This window comes from Pavona decussata, unplaced genomic scaffold, assembly GCF_977016875.1.
Source record: "Pavona decussata unplaced genomic scaffold, jaPavDecu1.1 SCAFFOLD_67, whole genome shotgun sequence".
NCBI lineage: Eukaryota > Metazoa > Cnidaria > Anthozoa > Scleractinia > Agariciidae > Pavona > Pavona decussata.
This window is the reverse complement of record NW_028145486.1, coordinates 2,875,212-2,898,112: the sequence shown is the minus strand read 5'-3', so window position 1 is coordinate 2,898,112 and position 22,901 is coordinate 2,875,212. Positions and strand designations below refer to the sequence as shown.

Below are 22,901 nucleotides of genomic sequence, written 5' to 3'. Positions count from 1 at the left end.
ACTCCTTCGCACATTTTCCCAGAATAATTTGGATGACGGCGAGAGAATTCAAGATTCCTTCTCCGTGACTTGAATTGCTTACCAGAGTACAAAACTTGAGCATCTCCACTGCAGTTTGTGCGCCCCCAGCGGATGTACTTCACTCCAGACAGCCCCTGTCCTTCTCGTCCCTTTTGTCCTTTGGGTCCCGGAGGTCCTCTAGCACCTGTCTTTCCATTTTGACCGGGATTACCTGAATTAAGCATTAATTAAATGTTGTGGTTCTTGTAGATACTGTTGGTATTGTTGTTCTTATTTATTTCCTGTATTCTGATATCTATACACTGTAAAAGTTGACTAGTTAAAACAACCAATTAAAATTGTCGCCAAGTGCATCTGAGAGAACCCTTTTTTTTTAGTTGGTTTGACCAATTTATAAAGGTTTAAATTAACTGGATTCTTTTGGTTTGAAATAACTAATTTAGAATAAGTTAAAATAACTATCAATTAGGTCATTTTGACCTATTTGTTTAGCTGTTTTTACTTCAATATATATGTTGTTTTAACCACTAAAAATATTAGTTTTAACCATTTTTTATAAAGTTAGAATAACCAATATCCTTGGTTGAAATAACGTAATTCATTTAGTTAGCGACCATCCAAAATTAGTTAATTCAACCATTTAAAAAAGTACCCGGGGTGCATCTGAGAGAACCCATTCTTTTTAGTTATTGTTAGTTAATTTAACTAAAAAAAGTAGGTTACAATAAATTGTTAATTTAACCACAAATAAATAGTTCATTTAACCCATGTAAAAGAGTTAAAATAACACATTTAAATGGATCATATTGGCAAACAATTTCGGTTACATGCATCTTTATTGAATGAACAGGCAGTCAAATATATACATATGCAGTAAACAATGATTCCATAGAAAGGGAAATTAATGATCACATCTTATCTACAATAAATATATCGGCTGTGAACTTTTTTTCTTTCTTTTACCTGCTAACATTCATATAATAAACAACCTAAAACTATATAATGATATTGAGAATAGTGTACATGTATGTCTACTTGTTGGCTCACATAAAATAAACTGAACAATTTAAACTACTTCTTTCTGTTGAAACCTAAGTGGCAAGGTTTAGTAGACGGAATTGCTGGATATAAGAATTTTGTCACTTGGTTCAGCTCACCAGAACAATTCAATTTGATCATGCACAAAGGTTTTACTTTTTTCATTGTAAACTTGCTAAAATTCAACGTTCTTCAATATATCTCAAACTGCATACATTTGGCCAATCTCAGACTCAATTCTATGGAAGAAAGTGGAGTGGTTTCTATGCCATTCTACTCATCTTGCCTACCACTGCTTCAACACTTAACGGCAGTGCGTGACTGCTCCGTCTTGACTCAGGTATTAAAATATACTCAAGAAATAAATAAACATTCTTGCTATGACCACCCTGGCCCTTTGGGTAGTCAGCATTAAAGCTATAGTAGCTTGCAATCAATGTGTTGATTCAACTTAAAATTAAATTTAAGTTCAATCAACTTAAAATGTTGATTTTTTTGGAAACGGCAGACTACCATTCCTATGGCTGCCAACACCAGTGACTGGATATCATCAACACTTGCCCCCGTCGAAATGAGATGGGGTGCTGTTGTTGCCGCTATTTCATCTTCTGCACCCAAATCTGAGTCATTCTGCAACAACAAAAAATGATTTGTTGTGACTGTAAATCCTGGACATTACTTACAATCACAAACTACAAACAGCCATTTGTAACACAATATCATCCATCAGTGCCAAACTTAAAGGAAATCCTTATGAGCAAATGGCATTAATAGAGCAACAACCAAAGCTCAGAGAGATTTTTAAGGAACGGCCACTAATCTCATACAAGAGAGGGCGTTCCCTAAAAGACATACTCATTAGAGCAACACTATAACTGAACATGGCTAAAAATACACGAGTGGGAGTCACACAGGCCTATCTTTATTCCTTTCCCCCCTGGCAATCAATACAAACACCATTACGCATAGCGGTGGCATTGCATTTTGATCAAAAGGGAAGAATCTCTTAATATACAAAAGGAAAATTGTTTTATGACACGCTTGTAAAAGCAAAACTGAAAAGGCTCTTATCAACACAACGGATGCACAGTGGGAGTCGCACAGATATGTAACTTCAACCCCATAGCCCACTTTGCAAATGAGTGATGGCCTGGGTCGAGAGTAACTGCCCAAGTAATTGTGGGATTGTTTGAGGGGATGATGACAATAAGCAACGTCCCCCAAACCTTCCCGCAATCGCTTGGGCATCTACTCTCGACCCAGACCATCACTCTTTTTCAAAGTGGGCTATTTAAACGTGATTCTTACATCTATCATCTGACGATAAATCACGGGCAAGAGATAAGTTCCAGTAAGTGGAACTGTAGCTGTGATTGGCTAAAATCGGGAAAGGAATGTGGCTGGAACGTGAGCAGCAGTTTGTGGGGAGGAGCATTTTTGATAAGACACAGAACGGCTGCGAGGGAGACTAAGTTGAGTGAAGACTGCAATAAAAGGAACAGTTGGCAAAGCTTTGAGTGCAAACTGTTAACGGCCAATGTGATGATCAGGATTTTGTTTACATACTCAAATGTTGGTGCTACATTACACGTCTCCATTATTAAATTACCCAGGAAGTGAAAGGGTTAAGGTAATCATCATCAAAGAAATAAAAGTCTAATTTATTTTTAGAAACAATGTGTGAAAATCAGAAAGGAAAATTCGTCTGGTAACATTAGGGCTAAAGGTCTGGAATTATTAAAATACTTACATGGCCTGTACCAACAGCATGGCAACATGCTCCCTCTCACTGAAGTGCAAAACTGGTGTCTGGGCCATTATTGTTGTGCATAACTGATGAACAAGGGAATTTTGTTGTTCTGCCTGGCGAGAGGAAGCCCTTTGCTAAGCCTTGCTTAACATCAGGTTCCCACTATGTGTTGAAACAGACAAAACACAATCAGAATTCAAATAACAATTTATTTTTGGACACCTATCTTACTAACATACAAACAACATGCTGTTTTTCTTGATAAATAATCAAGTCCCGGTCTATTTGCCAGCCTGTCAGCTCATACAACTCAAAGAAATGTCTTTTAGGTGGTGAACACTGTCACCAAATTTTTCAGTCAAAACCTTCTTTATTGTATAGCCTAGTGAATAAATATCAGTCAAAACATTTTGTGGTGAATCACCAGCTATCAGTTCAAGTTCCATGTGAGGATACCTTTTTAAATGTTTCTGCTTTTCCATTTTATTTGGTAATTTGTAAAATATTCCTTTGTGAAGTGGGTATGCTTTTCTAAAGTCAATGACAACAGCATTATAATGAAGATCTCTTGCATCAACCATAACACTATTAGGCTTCATGTCATTATGAATAAAACCTGAAAGGTGAATTGCATGCAGCCCCTCAATCATTGTCAGTAATAAATGATCTGGTGAACATGATTCTAACCATTTCACTGATTTAAGTCTCCTGGAAAAGTCATCTGAAGTTACACTTTCCTTATTAATGCCAATAAATTCTCCATGCAAACTCCCAAAAACAGGGGAAAACTAGAGTGAGGAATAAGATTTAACATGGCTTTTGCTTCATTGATCAAGATGGATCTCACAAAACGCTCTTCGCTAAAAAACATTTCAAACAGGCATCTATACCTTTATATTTACCTTTAAAGCAACTCCCAAATGTACCCTTTCCTAGAACAATGTCCTTTTCTACTTCAAGCAAATTTTTCGTAATAAATCATGGTTTATGGAATGCCTACGTCCTTCAATGTACCGCTAGCAAAATATAGAAGTCTATTATTTTCTTCTTTTGTTTTCTTCCATTTATAAAAATAGCCATTTGCTATTTGCTTGGTGATCTTACAGTTATTTTCAAGGTCAATTACTTTTTCTTTTACTTTCTTTGCTGCATTGGATTGCAAAAATGTTGAGAGTTTTTTTCGATTTATGTGATTCTTCCTTTGCCTACTTTTTCTCTTTTTCTTTCCACTCTTGGAGCACTGAAATGTTGACTGCAGGTTTCTTCTGAGTGGTGTTGCAGCTCAAATGTTTAGAATCAGGCGAAATATTGATTGGAATGGAAAATTAATTTTGAATTTGGTATCACTGATGGAAATTTATTCTATAAAAATGTGAGCCAGGTAAAAAAAGAAAGCAAGAACCCGTAGGCTGCAGATTATAGCCCAAGCAAGCAGTCATGTCCAATACTCACCACTTGTTCGGGTCGTGAAAGTGCCTTTACGACTCGTACCAGTCGTACGAGCCAAGTGGTGAGTGTGATACTTTTAATGAAAATAACATGACGTTTGATTTGGTAAAACTGCATCTCATTAAAGGGGGTCATGGCCTGCCAAATTCGTACGAGTGGTACGACTCGTTCAAGTGGTGAAACTGCATCTCATTAAAGGAGGTCCTGGCCTGCCAAATTCGTACGAGTCGTACGACTCGTTCAAGTGGTGAAACTGTATCTCATTAAAGGAGGTCCTGGCCTGGCAGATTCGCACGAGTCGTACGACTCGTTCAAGTGGTGAAACTGCATCTCATTAAGTACGGATTCTTTAATCCATGAGCCGAACCAAGCGCAGTACACATGAATATATCTCGTTCTTTAATCCATGAACCGAAACAAGCACGCTACACATGAATATATCTCGTTCTTCAATCCATGAACCGAAACAACCGCGCTACACATGAAAATACCTCGTTCTTTAATCCATGAGCCGAAACAAGCGCACTTCACATGAATATACCTCGTTCTTTAATCCATGAACCGAAACAAGCACGCTACACATGAAAATACCTCGTTCTTTAATCCATGAGCCGAAACAAGCGCCCTACACATGAATATATCTCGCTCTTCAATCCATGAACCGAAACAACCGCGCTACATGTGTATATATCTCGTTCTCGTTCTATCAGCGTGAGCGACCAAATGATGCGTTTCTCGTTGAAACAGAAAATAAACTAGAAGTAAACAAAATTTAAACTACAGGGCTGATGCTGTAAAATACAACAAATATATGTTTTCTTCGTTCTTTAGTGTGAGAAACTAAATGCTGCGTTTCTTACAAAACAAAACCTTACAATCGACTGGAACAAGGAAACGCGTTTTCCTGATGACTAATGCAGAATACTATAGATTAAAATTAGTATTTTATGGTAACAGTAGACTGAACGGTAGTATTGGTCAATAACTTTAGTGGCATTTGGTGGCTCCTAAAGGAGCCGTTGTGAGAGTTCATTTTGTAATGACTCTCTTTTACTTCGGTAACCCATTGAGGTACAGAAGTTTGTTGAAGTCTACGTCAAAGTAGAACCACAGATGGCTTTTCTGCTCGGCATTGTTGAGGACAAAGTCTACTTGTCTTGCCCTCTTTTCTGCTTTAACTGTTGAGTCCGCCCAGTGTTGCGCCAGCATTATCCATCTTCTGATAAGGGTTGGCTCACAACCGTTGAACCGTTGCCGATGAGAAAGGGAACCAACTTGAAGGTTTCGGTGTCACCCATGGGATCTCCAGAATATGAGCCGCATTTCCTTTGGCCACGATTTTAAAGGAAAGAATGCGTCTCCGTCAATTACTCTCGTCAACTGCCTTCTTTCCTCCACTACTTCTGCTCGTGACAGTAAACGAGTTTCTTCTCGATACAGACGTAGCGTTGCCATCACGCGTCCTTTTGAAAAGTGCTCTATGAAAGCTCCAATCCAGCGTCATGGTTTAAATACCCTCAATTACAATTTTGTCACCTTCCCTCGACAGAAAGGTTGATTGTTTGGATCAACAGTTATTCAATGTAATCGCACTAGCTATTGTTGGTAAATTTGCCGCAAACAATCGGCTCGAGTCTATTCAACCGGTTCCCATCAACACTATCACATCTACCAGTCGCTCGGTTTGCTGTTAAGTTGGCATAAGACGGAGTTGTTTTAATCCGCTTTATCAGCGCGCTGGTTGATTTTAAATTCCTTATTACTTTTTTAAATGCCTTATTAAAAAAAGAAACCTCTGAATTTCGATCATTTCCTTTTCTTCATTGTTCTTTCCTTTTATTTAATAAACAAAGGACTCGCGTTGCCCGGTGGTCAATAGTAAGTTGTTATAGTTGACATCAAACACCTCCAATGTCTTAAAATGATTTCTAATTTCATCTCACCTTTCTATTGGTCAAGTTCGTTTCCTTCCCTGTGTCGAAAACAGGAAGGGCTTCATGATCAGTTTTCACTTGTGACCAAATGCGGAACCACAAAACATAAATAGAAGTATGGAACAGAAATAAATATCAACGAAAACAGAAGGCAACGATAGAGGCAATGAAGTAAAGAAGAAATAAATGTGTGTTTGTCTTACGGCTTGTTTTAAAACAAACGGTAATGGCTAGGGTGGTACACTTCGCTCTTGTAACTAGGCAACCGTTGCGAATTGAAGCGTCGGCAGGAGCCCACGCCAAACCACAATCTCGTTCCCAGGGTCTCTCCTCTTCACTTCCCTGGTTCGTGCATTCTCGTCCCCAGAGCCGCCTGGTCCTCTTAGCCGCTGGAGGCTGAGCATGAGAACCAAGTGGCTCTGGGGACAGGATTACGGAAGTCCTAGATTCTAGGACTTCCGGTGTTTATGTATGAAGTCTTGAAATGTCATTAAATTTAGTGAGAATAACATGGCGGCTGCCAGAGGCGATAAGTTTATTGAGATGGCGAATGTTCTGCGTCTTCTTATTTTGGAAACGATTTCTCTTTGTAAGCAGCTTGGGAACGCAATTAGAATTATTCTCGAGAAAAGGAGGGATGTGTCAGGTGCTCTCTGCCTTCGACAAATCCTTGATATTCCAGCTTTTGCCCTTTGTGTTGATTCATGACTGGAGGTTAGTGACTCCATTATTTTGGTCGCATCGCCGTTGAATGCGCTGATGCGGGCGGGATCAGATATCATACTTGACAGCATGAAACTACCATCTGCAATGATTCTTTGAGGCGAATCGTTAGACTTCTCTGTATTCCAAATGGAAGGAATATTAAGTGTATTTAAGTTTATTGGAAAGAAATAGGAAGGTTTTGGACAGTGTTGAGATTAGGGAAAAGATCAAAGCAGCCGTAGTTGATGAGGCACATCTCATTGCAGAATGGTAACAAGTTTTATTCTATTTCTTTACACAATAAACATAAAGCTACTCTAGAACTATATACTTAGTGATCAGCTTAAATCACACTATACAAACCTCTGAGGGTTAATCTGTCATTATATCATTTAAAGTTGTACAATGTTATGCAAATCATTAATAGGAAAATGACTACAGTACGTTCGCATTTTTAGGAAGGAACTGCTGTTTCGAGGGCTCGATTTATAATACAGATGGACCATCTGATGGATCATTCAATAATTTGTTTCTATGATATTTATTACACCTATTTTAAAACCACTGGTGATCCTTGCAATCTGATTGGCTCTCAACAGTGTGGTTTATTCAAGAATCGCACTTTTTTTGTCTCCAAATCGCATCCCTTTAGCCGCATGAAAATAAAGTGAAATAATAATAACCACTTAAAAATCGGGTTTCTTGAAGCAGATCAATAAATATTAACATCAACAAAAAGAAGTGTGATGGGTGTAATAAATTATTAAATATTGAACTTTGCACTCCACTCAGTTCTATTAACAATTATGCTTTTAATAATTTTAATACATGAATTCCATTAGAAGGATAATCTGTGCCCATACTGTTATACACAGATGACGGATTATTGTGAATATTGATAACTCGTTATTAATATAAGTCTAGACAACAACCTGTCGACAGGGTGCGGGACCTGGGGGCCTTATCTCGACTTATCAGGCTAATCACTAGTTATGAAATGTGCATGTGGGTCACAAGCCAGTGACCTAACAGTCTAGGTATGCAGCATGATAATCACAAGATTAAGGTTAGCGAATCATATAATAATAATAATAATAATAATAATAATAATAATAATAATAATAATAATAATAATAATAATAATATTTATCCAGGGAGCCCACTCGCCTTGGCGGTTTTCAGTGGGGCCCTGCAAATTAAAAATGAAATAAAAAATAAAATTACCTAAAAATTATTTCACAAGGTTAAACGAATTTAAAAATAGGTAAAAAATCATCATTCACAAACTTTTAAGCTTTGCCTTAAAAAGGGACAATGATTTGATGTTTTTAAAGTCATTGTCTATGGACACAAGTTTCAAGATCTGTATATGATAAGGCTTAGTCAACCATATTCTCATTCAATGTGAGCTGTAGCAAGAACAGCATCGGGCTTCAGCAACTTATATTAAGCTATAGCAGTCTGCAGTTATAGGCCTTAGTGGTAAAAAATTTGCCCACCCACCCACTCCAGGGCAGCCTTGTCAGTTTTTGTTGTTGTGTTATCGTTATAGGGACTATGTTATCTTATGATCTTTAAAAAAAAAAAATGGAATTGTTACTATGGGCTATTGTTTGTACCAGTTTATTATTTATGATCCGATCAATATTAAGTATATGTATTATGTAACGGTTAGTTTAGGTTGTAATAAAGGCTGCCAGATCCCAATCTTGAGTCCGCGTTGTGGTTTAGAGACAAACTAGTAACACTCCATCTCTATTATTTATACCTGCAAATTAACTACTATACAGATTTATCGGGTTGGATTATCCATCTCTGCTATAAATTCACCCATTTTGACTTCAGCACACATTAACTCATTCACTTATTATAATACACATTGACATTTATGTGTTTAATCATGTTAAGTGTCTGTAGCCTTCAAGAGACTTAGTTGTGTTGAATGAGTGTTCCAAATATTAAGTAAATTAAAAAGTTGTTCTAAAAAAGACCAAATGTTGAATGCAATAAATTATTTCTATTGTGACATAAAATATAATTTAAAGGAATTTTCATACTTTCAGTGACACTCTTTTTATGTCTGAAGGATAATTCTAGCAGGTATTAGATTTGAAGGGATGACATTGCACATGTAAATTATTTGTGTTGCCTTCTTTCACTTTCAAGTAGGTAATTTCCCAAATTCTGCCACCACCCTCTCCCCCCACCTCCCCCCCCCCCAAAAAAAACAGAAGTTGCAAAATAACTGCATATTAAACACTGTTAATAATTAATAATATTCATAGGGAAATAATTATTTTTAGACCTGTTCCTAGGTATGCTAAGTGCCATGTTTCCAAATGCACTGAGAGTAACAGCAACAGAGAAAACAAGAGATATAATTTCAAATTCCTTAGAGATGGTGGATCCTGTCATCTTCTCATTGAATTGAACTCAAACAGAAAGAACATATTTTACACTGCTGCTAGATACCAACATACATGAAATAGAGGCCTTCTCAGTGCTGCCTTATATCGCAAAGCTAAAGGAGCTGAGGAGCTGTACTTTATTACAAGTTAGAAATTTGTGAGGAATGCTCCAGCCATGTGATCGCCACTTGGGCGAGAAGCAGTTTGCACCGATAGGCTCGGGAAATTTGGCCATTCAATGGCGTAGAACTTGCGAGCTCTTTCACTTTTGTCTCAGCCAACGAAAGCCCCTGCGAAGATAGACTCTTTTCCATTTAAGACTGCAATTCATAATTTCTTTTATCTTGTAAAAACAAGGTTGACAGAGTTTGTTAGGAAAATTATCATCGAGCCAAACTTCCCTTCCCGGTAAAATTACAATCCGTCAAGAGCCCGGTGAATTTTCAAAAAAAATGCCTGAGATTTCAATGCTGCAGTTAAACCTATGGCGTTTATTGTGGCAGTCCATTTCAAGCGTAAAGCTTTTAAAACACACATCAGACAACACTTATCTAAAATCAAATACACGGAATCCTGAATTCAGCAGTCATTGTGTTTTGCCACTTTTCCTGGGCAAATCTGTTTAAAGTGGTATGAAAAGATTAAGGTGTCAAAACGTTTTTTTTTTTTTTTTAGTATAGTTATGATCCATTGCAATTAGCATGATCTTTTATGAAAAAAAAAGGAAGTCAATCAATAAGAAAGATATTTCCCAATGGAATCGCCTTAATAAAAGTAAGAACTTTCTTTTGCTTTACTTTTTCCGTGTAACTTGAAGTACGTTGATTGGCTTGTGATCATAAGAGCTAGGGGAGAGAGATGTATATGAGTCGTCATATTTTGGCAAATATACAGAGATTTGTTGTAGACATCAAGTTAATAGATAAGTGCTGTTTTGGTGTGTTTAACAGCTTTCACTTTAAGAAACTGCCTTAGAATACCACTGTTGACAAATTTCAATTTTTATATTCTGGATTTCACATTTTGCCTTTTAGGTAAACCCATAACAAAGAATGTTTCAAGAAATGGCCGGGATCGGGATTGGGCCAAAACAGGGGTCGGGATTACGGGATTGGGGGAAAATTTTGTTCGGGATGGCGGGATTGAAGAACCCTATTGAGGACCCTCTTTATACCACCCCCTTAATATGGGCACCCTGTTATTAGGCACAGTTGTCTCTTTTCCCTGGGAAAACCACATAGTTCTTTTTAAATACAACACACTTTCTAATTGCCCCATCAACTAAATTGTCATAGGACATTAGACGCACTTACACAGACACTCTTTCGTCAACTTTGTCTTCAATGAACCCCATCTTTTGTGAAGGCACATAAAACACGCTATTCTTAGTTTCTGCATGTATACTGGAGGATGCATTATCATCTGGCCAAACTTACACAAACATTTCTTGCTCGTCTGGTTATTTGTGTGTAGTATAAAGACATACATAAGATGCATTATCCACCTGAACAAATTATCTTCCGTTATAAGTTGTTCACTACGATTAACAATGAAAGATAGTTAGTCCAGACACATAATGCTTCTTGAGCCCATGACTTAATTCACACAACCTGCTTATACGGCACCATTAATATGCACACTATGCATGGTTCCTTCGGTGTCCATATGGAAAGGATTCGACTGTATTAACATTACACCCACAATACCATAATGTAACCTTAAGAGGGAATGTCTACTAACACCGAGCGAGGGGTGGCACATGATAAAAAATGAAAGTCCTTCACAATTTGACTAAGGATACCCTATGGAAGCTCTAGTGACGTGGTGGTTTTGATTTCTCGGAATTCTTTTTTAAACCCAGAAAAATTGAATAAAATCTCTTCGGGCCCAATTGTCTATAAAAGCACCCAAAATGGACGTGGCCCATACCTTCTCTCAACTTCGCTCAGTTTAATTCGCATAGATAAAAAACCTCATTTTAAGCTTGGAAATGTGCAGTTGAAGTGTTTACGAATCGTTTGAGGCCAATAATAGATCTCTGCTTTAGTTTTGAAGGTCATGGGGAAGGTACCGAAAGTTACTAAAATTGGCTTAGTCGAAATTCTCAATTTGGCGCACTTTTTCAGGAGAGAGTTTCCCTACCCGGTAAAACACCGAATCACTTGAAATTTAGAATTCTTGATTGACTAAATGCCGTTCTAAAACCAGGTTTAAAAATCAGTTTCGGGCTTTCTATCAGCGCTGAGAACTAACGCTCTCAAAATCCCGATAATTGCAACATTATCTGTCAACAACTGTAAGCGATAAACATGTTTCTGTCAAAATCACCGAAGACTTTTGTAATTTTTTTGTTGTTTCCCTCAATATTACGATGGACCAAACAACAGAAAGCTCATATTTAGCTCACCTTGAATAAGATGTCATCTAAGTATCAGTTTCTTCGCTTAATGTACCATACAAAGCCATCATAGCTCGAAGGGTTGATAATTGATCTCCTTCAGTGACTAATGACTTCTGCTTATCGCATTCACGTCACTTGGCAAATGCCACTGAATTGAAGGGGCAAAAATCCTTTGACAGTAACAAAACCCTGTCGGCTCATAGAAAATATTAACAGAAATATCTTATTTTCAAGCTCTCCACAGTCATCTCAGAAACCGCCGGACTTTATAATCTTCCGTCTTCGACTCTTTTGACTGTACTTGTTTCGGTCACGCAACGGCTTCCTTCGGAGTGATTGGTTTTTCTTACATATGGCCGAGATCGAAAAAAAAAATAATAAAAATAAAAATCCGAACATCAGGGCGTCTAAAACTAGTTCCTTTAAAGTTATTTGAACATGCAAACGTGACTGTTCACGCATTAACGCGGATTTTGGATTTCTCCGTGAACAGTGATGTTCGATTCAGGTTGTATATTTCACGACGGTCATGGCGTGTGCGTGAATGGCTTATTCAGCAAAGATAATTACTTGAATGATGTTCAGAACGAGAGGAAATTGAACAGATACCGGTATAAGGTGATATAAGAAAATTGTGACTTAAGGAGAACTTTTTTAGTTTCTCAACCAGAATGACGTTCGTTCTTTTCGCATGTGTCGGTTTGCCAACATAAATAACAGCTATAAACAAGATAAAAGATATACAGACAGATAAGGAGTTCCGTGATCACTGATGATAACAGTACATAATGTACCTGAAAAAGGGTTGGGTGCATCAATTCTTCGTTAACAAGATCGTTAAAAAAGTTCAGTTTTCTGTTTAATCGTTAATTTTCTCTGAGCTGTAGCACTTATATTTTTTTTAATGTGTTTATTTTAGTTACAATGATCTGTTGTGTTCTTATAAACACTGATTGAAATATCGTCACGCACCTGATGGACACACAATGATGATGCTGCAACAATTACCAAATATACAAAATTTCTATATTATAAAACACTCGTATTTTTTTGTATTTACGCTGCGTTTAAAGAATTTTCTGATAATTTCAATCATTCTAACGGCCATTTCGGTTGTGACCGGGTGAAATCAGCGTGTAAGATTTGCGGATGCTTCAATGATCTGACAATGTGGTCAAACAGAAAAAAGTGTTTTAGTAAACCGTTCAAATCTTTCGTTGGTGTAACTCTAGTGCAAAAACGTTAAGACAACAACAAACTTAAAGGACCCTAGTCAGCCTCCGCCATTTTCGATGCCATCAAAATTATTGATATCGCATGGTGAAGCTAAATCTTATTGCTTTCTGTTCCTGAAAGTATGTTTCATTATCTTTAGTAGTTTCACAGTGATTTCGTTCATTTCGACATGCTCCAAATAAAATATAATAGCCAAACTCTCGCATATAAACAAAAACAAAGGCGTGGCTGGCTAGGGCACTTTAATGCATACCTCGTGAAATTTCACAGGACAAATACGTTTCGGGACAACACTAGCAGTGTTCGAATAAATGATGTTTACTCCGAAGTTGAGCTTATCCTAGCGCGCGCGTGATTCTTTCTTCCGCTACATTTCTGTGTAGACCATTGTAGACTTGCCACAAGTCGTCTTCTTAATATACACCGAAAGAGTGACCAACAGGGCGACGGAGTCGTGAGCCGAGCGCCTGACTGGACTCCCACGAAAACGGACTTTGAGAAAGTCTAACCTATCCCATCTCAGTGAGAAATTGGCCGGTGCAGAGGTGCTAACCAATGACGAGATCCGCATGGGCTCTCTTAACATACTGCAATACTGACAAGGTGAGAAAAGCAGACCGTGGGATAGGCAAGTCGGAGTCCATAGCTTTATTGCGACAAACCGGTGTACTGATTCCATTGGGCTCTTGAATTGGTAAGTACACCTTAATTTTGTCATATACGCTGGCCTCCTCTGTAACTGATTTGAGAACAATGGGCCAATTTAGTTTGGAAACAGTGCAATCCAAACGTAGCCTGGACCCACGCAGTCGTCATTTTAGGGGACAGCGCTGGTGTTTTGAACTTTGAACTAATCACTACATAAATCAATAAGTGAGCTTAGCAATCTTTTGCATAGGTATATGCCGTGACCGCAGGCCTATTGCGGAAGCTACCGTGGCGACACCAAAAACAGTACCAGAAACTGCAAGCATTTGATCGAGCCCGAGGGGATTGGGGGGGGGGGGGGGGTTCTACTCATAGTACACAGTATGTGTGAAACGATAATAAGAGTTAAAATTTAGGTGTGAAAGGCTAGGCCGCAGAAAAATATAGGACCCCCTTTGGCTCGTCCTTTTGCACAGTTCAGATTCAGAACATAAAATAACTTTATTATATCACATCAGGAGATACATTTAGGTCTATAGACGCACTAAATTCGTACTTGGCATCTACAGACGTCAGCCCTCTTAGGTCTCACCTAAAACGCCCATCGGAAAATGCGAGCGGACGAACTTTGATGGTGGACAAGGGGTGGCTCCTGTCAGGTACATGCCAAGAAATAACATCACATGAGACAGGCGCCCTGTCTCGCGCAATACGTTCACCAGACACGCTGCGTCGCCAGCTCTCTAGTGATAAACATTTTGATGTCGCAGCACACCGTTGATGTGCTAAACGAACTTAAAGAGGGTTTTGCATTGACTGTGAAGCAAGCAAAGGCAAACATCTTTACATCGTCATGGAAGGCCCATTGACCGGCGCTCTATCAACCAAGATGCTGCAAGGGTCGACGTCCTAGGGCAACCTGAAGAGTAATCAGTTTTGGTTGTCCGAAAACCAAAGTGCGCGATTCAGTATACATGGTATATTCCTTCGCATGTCAGCATAGCTCAAATCCTATCTAGAACTCCTTTTTTTTTCTTTTTTGTCTTCTGGAGACGGAGAGGGGGAGGGAATCCCCCTCCATAACTTCACAGGTATAAAAGGCATGGCAATGTCGGCTATGAGACTCCGAGGAGAGATCGTACGTTCAAGCATGTCTCCTCTGGGGTCTGCAACGGAGAATGACGTCATATGACAGCTAGACGTGATGGAAGCGGTTGTCATGTGGCCGACACCAGCACTCCCTAGAGCACGAGACGAGAAGTCCTTTGGCAGAGCTTCAGTCGACTATGCGGAGAAGCTTGCGGGACAAACCACGCTGTTACCGGTGGTCAGCATAGTCAGTAAGAGAGCAACAGACTAGATATGGTATGGATACTCAAGTCAAGTGCGTTACGAAGAACTCGGTTCTAGTTCACAAGTCCTATTTGACAGCAAACCGGAAGTAAAACAGACCCTGTATGCGACACTTGCAGTGACTACATCGTGAAACAAACCATTATTTAATTTATTAGAATGTATTGCTGTGACAAATGATCCAGTTCAAGATCAATTATCGATGTGTGCTGAAGTAGCTAGCAACCTTAACAGCAGGTTTCTTCTTGCACCTTGCCTCGAAGAAAGTACTGGTGGATGATGAACCAAAAGACGACAACGCGCGGCTGTTCGGGAAAATGAGCACGCGCTAACCCAACCCCCGCCTCACCCCTATTTTTCATTTACCGTTAGGAAATTCGTATTTCCTTTGGCATTGACCTCTCAGCTGTAACAATTCGATGGAAAAAGCCATACATCGACAAACTGCATTCTCTTTGTCAAGGATGCGCATGTCAGTAGTGAGGAGTGATTTTTTTCCGGCTGATAACATTGTTTTGTCCTGTCCTCAAGAGAACAGTCAGGGTTGAGACCGTAGTGACTTTTGCACGAAGGCGAAAACCAAGGCGTTAATACTTAGTTGTTCTAACAAGAAAAGTGTTCCCCAAGGTTTCACCTCATCAAAATGCAGAGTATCATACTTTAGCAAGGCTTGCTTTGTGGCTCTGTCCTTTTGGTGTGTATAGATGATAAAAACATTCAGCTATAAATCATCGGTCCTATCCACACTTTGGTAAAGATTACATTGTTTTTAATTTCTTTTTCGTTTTCAGCATGTCAGGACACACGTTTTCCCTGTGTTTTTTTCCTAACATAGTCAAACCTAACGTCACGTGAATTAAAAAAGCGTGACATTTTATTGCGTGACCTCGGCCATAAACAGAGTCGAATTAATCCACGAGTGCTTTCGCTTCAAGTAAATCCTGCGAACGGATCTCGAAACGACAGCTCGAAACAAAAAAAAACCGTTTCGAAATTCAAAGAAAATCAAACTCAGCTCCATTTTAAACGATCTTCAAGTCGAAAAGAAGTGGTCTGATGGTAAGTCATTTGAGTTTATTGTCGTTCCATCGCAATAAGCGATGATACTTTATCTTGTTGACTTCACACATCAAGATGGCTATATAATAATGAAAGGATACAAACCCAACCAAATATCTTATTTAGACAATGCCTTATTGCAGTTAGCGAAACATGACCTTTCACCGGTGGTTTAAAGCCGAATGCCGAGGTAAACTACTTGAAATTTCAATAGTTTCTCTTAGTTTGGTTGCAGTCATGTGCAGTTTGTTTACACGTTGATATTGCGATTTTCGTGATTTTGAGACCGCTAATGCTCGGCGCTGGTAAAAAGCCCGAAACTATTTTTTAAACCTGGTTTTAGAAAGATACTTCCTCAATATATAATTCTAAATTTGAAGGGTTTTAGTGTTTTACCGGATCGCGAAATTTTCTATTAAAAAAGTGCGCCAAATTCAGAATTTGGAGGGAGCGAATTTTTGAGATTTTTTGTGGCTCCTCATGACCAGGAAAATTCATCCACTGAAGTATTTTTGGACTTAGATACTTAATAAACACTTCAAAAGCAAATTTTTAAGAAGAAAACTGGGTTTTCTTTGATGCGAATTGAACAGAACGAAGTTTACGAGAAGGTGTGAACCATGTTTATTTCGGGTGTTTTTCAAACCACGAGGGGCCGTCACTGTTTTTTCTATTTTTCCCGGTTTAAAAAATATATTTCGGGAAAAAAATCCCACCACGTTTTTTAAACTAGTATGGAGTATCTCTGGACGGAATATGCAGAGTTTTGATTTTTTCATCATGTGCCACTTTTTTAAGATTTCGCTCGGTCTTAGTAGACATTCCCTCTTAAATCCCCCCACAACAACCTAAATTCCGCCTACATCCACTAAAATTAAAAGTTACGTTCCCCGCAAGTTACCTTCAATTCTACAATTATCACGCACCTAACTTTAAGCTTAATTAACTAACTAATGAAATTTTGCTTTCTTCATACTTATAACAATTACGCAGTATCAATATCTTACCTCCGAAACATTTTTCTGTAGCATAATGACTTCAAGAAACCGCCATATTGGCGAATTACGTACCTTTATAAACACTCGCACCAGGTTCCCTCGTCATAAGGTGGCACGGGCATATTGATGTTTTAAAGTCGTTCCCACAAATGCCAAACAAAACCGCATTAAATGTTATGCCAAAACCCGAAAGCCACAACAGATTGCTCGGCAATTTTACCTAAACTAAATTGGGGATATTTTCTAACACTGCCAAAGCGTGCGTTCTCCAATCAACATTTCTTTGTCGACTCGACGATGCTTGTGTCCGCGCGTACTGTTCGACTACAACCGATTGCTACGTCCTTCCTGCCTTACAAATCGACAAATCGTGCAGGATATCCCAAGTCTGACGCCCCAAATAGATGAATTATTACACTCGCAAACAATGTTTGAGTCCACCTGTACGACTACACAACCGATTCCGGTACTGGCTGCAGCCCTTCTGCCGAATTGCAAACACGGACTGATATTTTCAGACTCCCCGGCTAATGAGATACATTTTTCCACTCGACAATTTGTTTTGTCGACTCGACGATCTTCTGTCCACCCGTACGACCCGTACGAGTCGACAACTGATTGCTAGGGCCCTACAGCCTTACAAACACGGACTGATATTTTCAAAGTCTCCCTAATGAGATGCATTTTTCGACTCCACAATTTATTTTGTCGACTCGACAAAGCCTCTGTCCACTCGTACGACTCGTACGAGTCGACAACTGATTGCAAGGGCCCTACAGCCTTACAAACACGGACTGATATTTTCTAAGTCTCCCTAATGAGATGCATTTTTCGACTCGACAATTTACTTTGTCGACTCGACAAAGCCTCTGTCCACTCGTACGACTCGTACGAGTCGACAACTGATTGCTAGGGCCCTACAGCCTTACAAACACGGACTGATATTCTAAGTCTCCCTAATGAGATGCATTTTTCGACTCGACAACTTACTTTATCGACTCGAAAATGCTTCTGTCCACCCGTACGACTCGTACGAGTCGACAACTGATTGCTAGGGCCCTACAGCCTTACAAACACGGACTGATATTTTCAAAGTCTCCCTAATGAGATGCATTTTTCGACTCGACAATTTACTTTGTCGACTCGACAAAGCCTCTGTCCACTCGTACGACTCGTACGAGTCGACAACTGATTGCTAGGGCCCTACAGCCTTACAAACACGGACTGATATTCTAAGTCTCCCTAATGAGATGCATTTTTCGACTCGACAACTTACTTTTATTTATCGACTCGAAAATGCTTCTGTCCACCCGTACGACTCGTACGAGTCGACAACTGATTGCTAGGGCCCTACAGCCTTCAAACACGGACTGATATTTTCAAAGTCTCCCTAATGAGATGCATTTTTCGACTCCACAATTTACTTTGTCGACTCGACAATGCTTCTGTCCACCCGGACGACTCGTACCAGTCGACAACTGATTGCAAGGGCCCTACAGCCTTACAAACACGGACTGATATTTTCTAAGTCTCCCTAATGAGATGCATTTTACGACTCGACAATTTACTTTGTCGACTCGACAAAGCCTCTGTCCACTCGTACGACTCGTACGAGTCGACAACTGATTGCTAGGGCCCTACAGCCTTACAAACACGGACTGATATTTTCTAAGTCTCCCTAATGAGATGCATTTTTCGACTCGACAATTTACTTTGTCGACTCGTCAAACATTCTGTCTACCCGTACGACCCGTACGAGTCGACAACTGATTGCTAAGGCCCTACAGCCTTACGCCACGGACTGATATTTTCTAAGTCTCCCTAATGAGATGCACCCCTAAAAATTAAAAGCAACATCATGTAATTCCACGAAAATGTAACTACTTCACCACTTGCACTAAACTGACCAGTGGAACAATTGTTCCACGACTCGTACGACTCGTACGAGTCGTAAAGGCACTTTCACGACCCGAACAAGTGGTGAGTATTGGACAACCCTCCAAGCAAGGCTGACCCAAGGGACAACCTCAGCTAGGAAATTGTCAGTAGGCAAGCAATTAAATCTTGCCTTGACAAAACTATGGCTTCTGCTGGAGTTCAGCCTTTCAACCCTTATCACACTTTAGTTTTTATTCAAATTCACTGTAAGTCATGTACATAAATGTACACAATATCAAACAAAATAAAAATAACTTAAAAAACATTCAGTTCATTTATCAACAATTCAGTCCTCCAAGTAATTCAAAATAAAAGATATAAACTGATTTCTCTTTTTTTGTGAGAAATATCCATTTGAGATCCTCTGGTCAATTTTGTTTTTCATGTTTTCTTAAGCATGACATATTTCAATCAAAGTAAAACTGAACAAGCAAACTTGTGCACAAATTATTAAAAAAACCCTACATTGAATGTACCAAAAGAAAAAACAACAATTTACTGTGGTAATCAATCAATTAGATTTTGAAGGATCTCGTGTTATCTTTCCCAATTGATGGTTTCCGATAAGTGTCCGGCAACAATCACCAATTTTTTTGGACCGCCAGATGGCAAGGGGACAAGCAAGGCATTCTTTAAGCACACAATTGCAAGGTGTATATGTGCAGTGCGAAAACAAGAGAGCCACGCTTTTTTCATTTGGGCGAAAACTAACTTGACACTAAGTAATATGTGAATTTTTCTTCTCAGGTATTGTTGGTTCAACAGAATATAAAATGTGAAAAAAAAAAAGTTTCAGTGAATAACAATGATTGTGTTATGCAATGTCGGAAGGTTTCAAGCGGGGCTTCTTTCAACACATGCAAATTTGAGTACCGTTTTCAGCACGAAAGTACCTACCAAGCTTTCCGTGTCTTTATCGTTTCCCTTTTTTAATGATCAGCTGGCACTTTTCGAAGACTTTTCTTGTTTTCTCAACGGGCTGCCGAACACTATTGACATCAAAAGTCTGCAAAAAGAATACAAATAACAAAACAAGATAAATTAATACAGACATCACGATCGACTGACAATTTAAATAGTTCAAACGCAATTAATCTCCCATAGATTTTCAATTCTGTATCACTTTTTTTCGAAGCATATTTCGAGGTTTATACATCGCTGCATGATGACTTTTGGTCTGCTTGCAGCAATGTAACCAGGCATGGCTTTGTAACCACGTAATAATGTGAGTAATGCCGCAGACCGCCATGCCCCAACGCTTTTAGGCGGGAACTTTTTATTTACGATCTGTAATTCATCCATAGAGAGATTCTAAATATACAAGAAATAAAAGATCCTCTCTCGGAAAACTTCTCATTTTATGTATGTAAACGAAAACTTGAGTAACACTGGTCAACACTGAGAAGCCACCTACCACGTGCGTCACCTCTGTCCATGCCACGATGAAACGTTGTCTTGTTTTCAGGTTCGGTATGATGGAATTGATCGTCAAATAATCCAACTCAAAGAAATCTTCTCCGTCTATTTCGTTAGCTACATTTGGGTCAAAACACGATAAAAGAGGCAATTATGAAATTTGCTGTTGTATGTTCTTCCCCTTAAGAGGTGGACATCATTTGGATATAGTTCAACTCGGCTTACCTTTGAATGCTTCTATCAGCTCATGAAACTCTCTTTCCTTTAAAAAGTCCATTATGTCCTCCATGGTGGAATCTTTTGACAGATCAAGCACTGATGCCATTACAAAAACGGACGAAAAAACCTCTATCCACAGCGGAGAATGTTCACCGGATGGACGTTTCTCACAAACTGAAAGACTTGGCCAGTACAAGTCATAAGAATGACATGTCACAAAGGGACTTTCATTATATATAATTACGTGACCAAACAGCATTATTTGATAACCAAAAGTTCATTGTTTTAAAAATAAAAGCGGTTTCCGTTAAAGTGTCATTTGGTTACTACCAAAGGAAATTCCAGAGATTGTGCGGTTTTTTGATAAAGCCGGTTTCTATTCAAAACTTAGCTTCAAAGCTCAAGGCCGAGATGTTCAACAAATCAGTAAAAGAATTGAAAAGTGTCACTACTAGCGCCGGTTCCTCCGCTAACCTCATAATCACCGAATATCCCGGTCGGAGTGAAAAAAAAAAAAAAAAAAAAAACTTTCAAGCACTGTGCCGACTGCAATCACCACTGGCGTTAGATCCGGCACACAGATTGGCTGAAATCCATCGCCCTAAAATCATACATTAGGACGACTCAGTTCAGTGTAATCTTGTCAAGCAGCTAGGGACCGATGTTTATTGATCGCAAAAGCACTCAAACATATTAGGTTACGGAAAGCCACAGCCAAAGAAACGAACAGAGGAAGCGGCTGTATATTATTCGGATGCATTTATCTTACTAATCCTCTATTTACACCATTATCGCCAAGTGGGTTGCATTGTGTGTAAACAGAGCACTAATTTAGCTCTCACAGTCCTATTTCATTTATGAGAAGGACTAAATGTTATTTAAAAAAACCCACTAGTTCGTTTTCGATGGTCAGGGTCATTATCAGAGTTTGTTGGTGGTCTTGAGGATGGAAAACGTTCAGTATTTTTTTCAGTAACAGTAAATTTTTATTCATTTAGTTATCATGTCTCAGTTACAACCAACCGGAATATTTTACTGATGTATATTGTAACTTCCGAATAGTAGTGTTAACAACGTGAATATCTTATCTTTGGCGGGAAAACCTTAGAAAAAGTGGGAAACCCGTCAGGACTATCTCACTAAACTACGGCTACGCGCGCTATGGCGCGCAAACTTAGGTGCCAGAAGTGCTCCACTTTTTACTCGTTGACAATGGCTTTAATGCTGAGTCATTTGCTTAAAGTTCACCAAAGTAATCCTGACTTTTTCATCCGAATGTGATTTCGCTGGTTGCCAACGCACTTTCAAGAACGCGCATGCCTAGAAAAGCCATCTTAGAAGAGCGCACAAAGAAGTCAATCTTCATCAACCTGTCGTGCGTCGTGAAGACAGTGTAGTAGAAGAAGGCATGGAAATTGTAATTGAAGATACACCTCCCGAAGAACACGGAAAAAAGCGGAAAAAAAATTAAAACACTTGTACAATGACTAATGATTTTGGTCGTTTACACTAATCAAAATAGTCAGAGTTAAATGACTAATCTCTATGGTTAAAACACCTATTATTAAAGGTTATTTTAACTATTTTAATTTGTTGACAATTTCAACTGTTAGGAATGGTTAAAATGACCATTGTTATTAGTCGTGACTATTTAAAATAGTCATTTTAACTAGTCAGTTTTTACAGTGTAGACAAACTACTTTTGGGTTTATATTATTTGGGTTTAACGTTATACCGTTATGTTTGGAGAGAGGGTCTTTGGCAGTGGCCTGGTGCCTTACTGTTTCCAAGGGTTTGATCTAAGATAGGGTTAAAATTCTTTCAACTTAATATGCTTATTTCTCTTAGTGTTTGGGACGCAAATAAAGAGTAGTTAAGAGAAGAAAATGGAACTTATTCATCAATTTGGTCGTGGATGTAGAACGTGAACAACAAATAGCCTTGACGTCACAGTGAACAAGAATCAAACATCGAAACTCAAGTTCATGGTAAATGGGCGGCACATCTCAACAAAATTATCTGCAAGAGATTACGATTAAGAAAGTCATATCACCTCATTTTTCTTGTTATTAATACCTATACAATTTCAAACAATCTCATGTCATGAGTACTGTAAATCCTCAAATAAGCGCTTGGGGTATTTCAAATTTTGGATTTTTCCCGGCTTTAAGAGTAGTTTTTGAACTGATAACTGTAATCTTTTGGAGGACATCTTTGTCTTCTTTCAGTACTCCTAGGTAACTATTAACTATTTTAATTTGTTGACAATTTCAACTGTTAGGAATGGTTAAAATGACCATTGTTATTAGTCGTGACTATTTAAAATAG

General features: G+C 38.8%; 2 protein-coding genes across 6 annotated transcripts in view; both read right to left on the bottom strand.

Annotated features, from left to right (window-relative positions):
• The window catches only part of LOC146478081 (uncharacterized), a 29,671-nt gene that overhangs the window by 2,016 nt on the left and 4,754 nt on the right, over nt 1-22,901 (bottom strand). Inside the window, exon 5 of the mRNA XM_085112784.1 lies at nt 83-232. Within this exon, the coding sequence (XP_084968910.1) occupies nt 83-232 (150 nt within the window). The remainder of the gene's footprint in view (nt 1-82; nt 233-22,901) is intronic.
• LOC146478082 (uncharacterized) lies at nt 1,541-21,466 on the bottom strand. Of its 5 annotated transcripts, none has more exons than XR_014865233.1 (5): nt 20,580-20,883; nt 20,353-20,471; nt 19,836-19,944; nt 2,810-2,971; nt 1,541-1,689 (listed from the first exon to the last, which is right to left on the bottom strand). XR_014865233.1 is itself a non-coding variant. In XM_085112809.1 (4 exons), the coding sequence occupies exons 1-3, from the start codon at nt 20,830-20,832 to the stop codon at nt 19,852-19,854; spliced, it is 465 nt and encodes a 154-aa protein (XP_084968935.1). In that variant the 5' UTR covers nt 20,833-21,466; the 3' UTR covers nt 1,541-1,689; nt 19,836-19,851. The 5 variants fall into 5 exon arrangements, 1 of the variants encoding a protein (XP_084968935.1); XR_014865234.1 differs by having other exon boundaries at nt 2,821-2,971; XR_014865236.1 differs by lacking the exon at nt 20,353-20,471 and having other exon boundaries at nt 20,580-20,598.

What these genes read in the sequence shown, in the direction of transcription:
- LOC146478082 (XM_085112809.1), bottom strand. Translation starts at nt 20,832, where the DNA reads ATGCTGTTTGGTCACGTAATTATATATAATGAAAGTCCCTTTGTGACA. An exon ending in GCTGATAGAAGCATTCAAAG is followed by an intron (nt 20,472 to 20,579) that starts GTAAGCCGAGTT and finishes ACCCAAATGTAG; the next exon opens with CTAACGAAATAGACGGAGAA. An exon ending in GGACAGAGGTGACGCACGTG is followed by an intron (nt 19,945 to 20,352) that starts GTAGGTGGCTTC and finishes TTCTTTTTGCAG; the next exon opens with ACTTTTGATGTCAATAGTGT.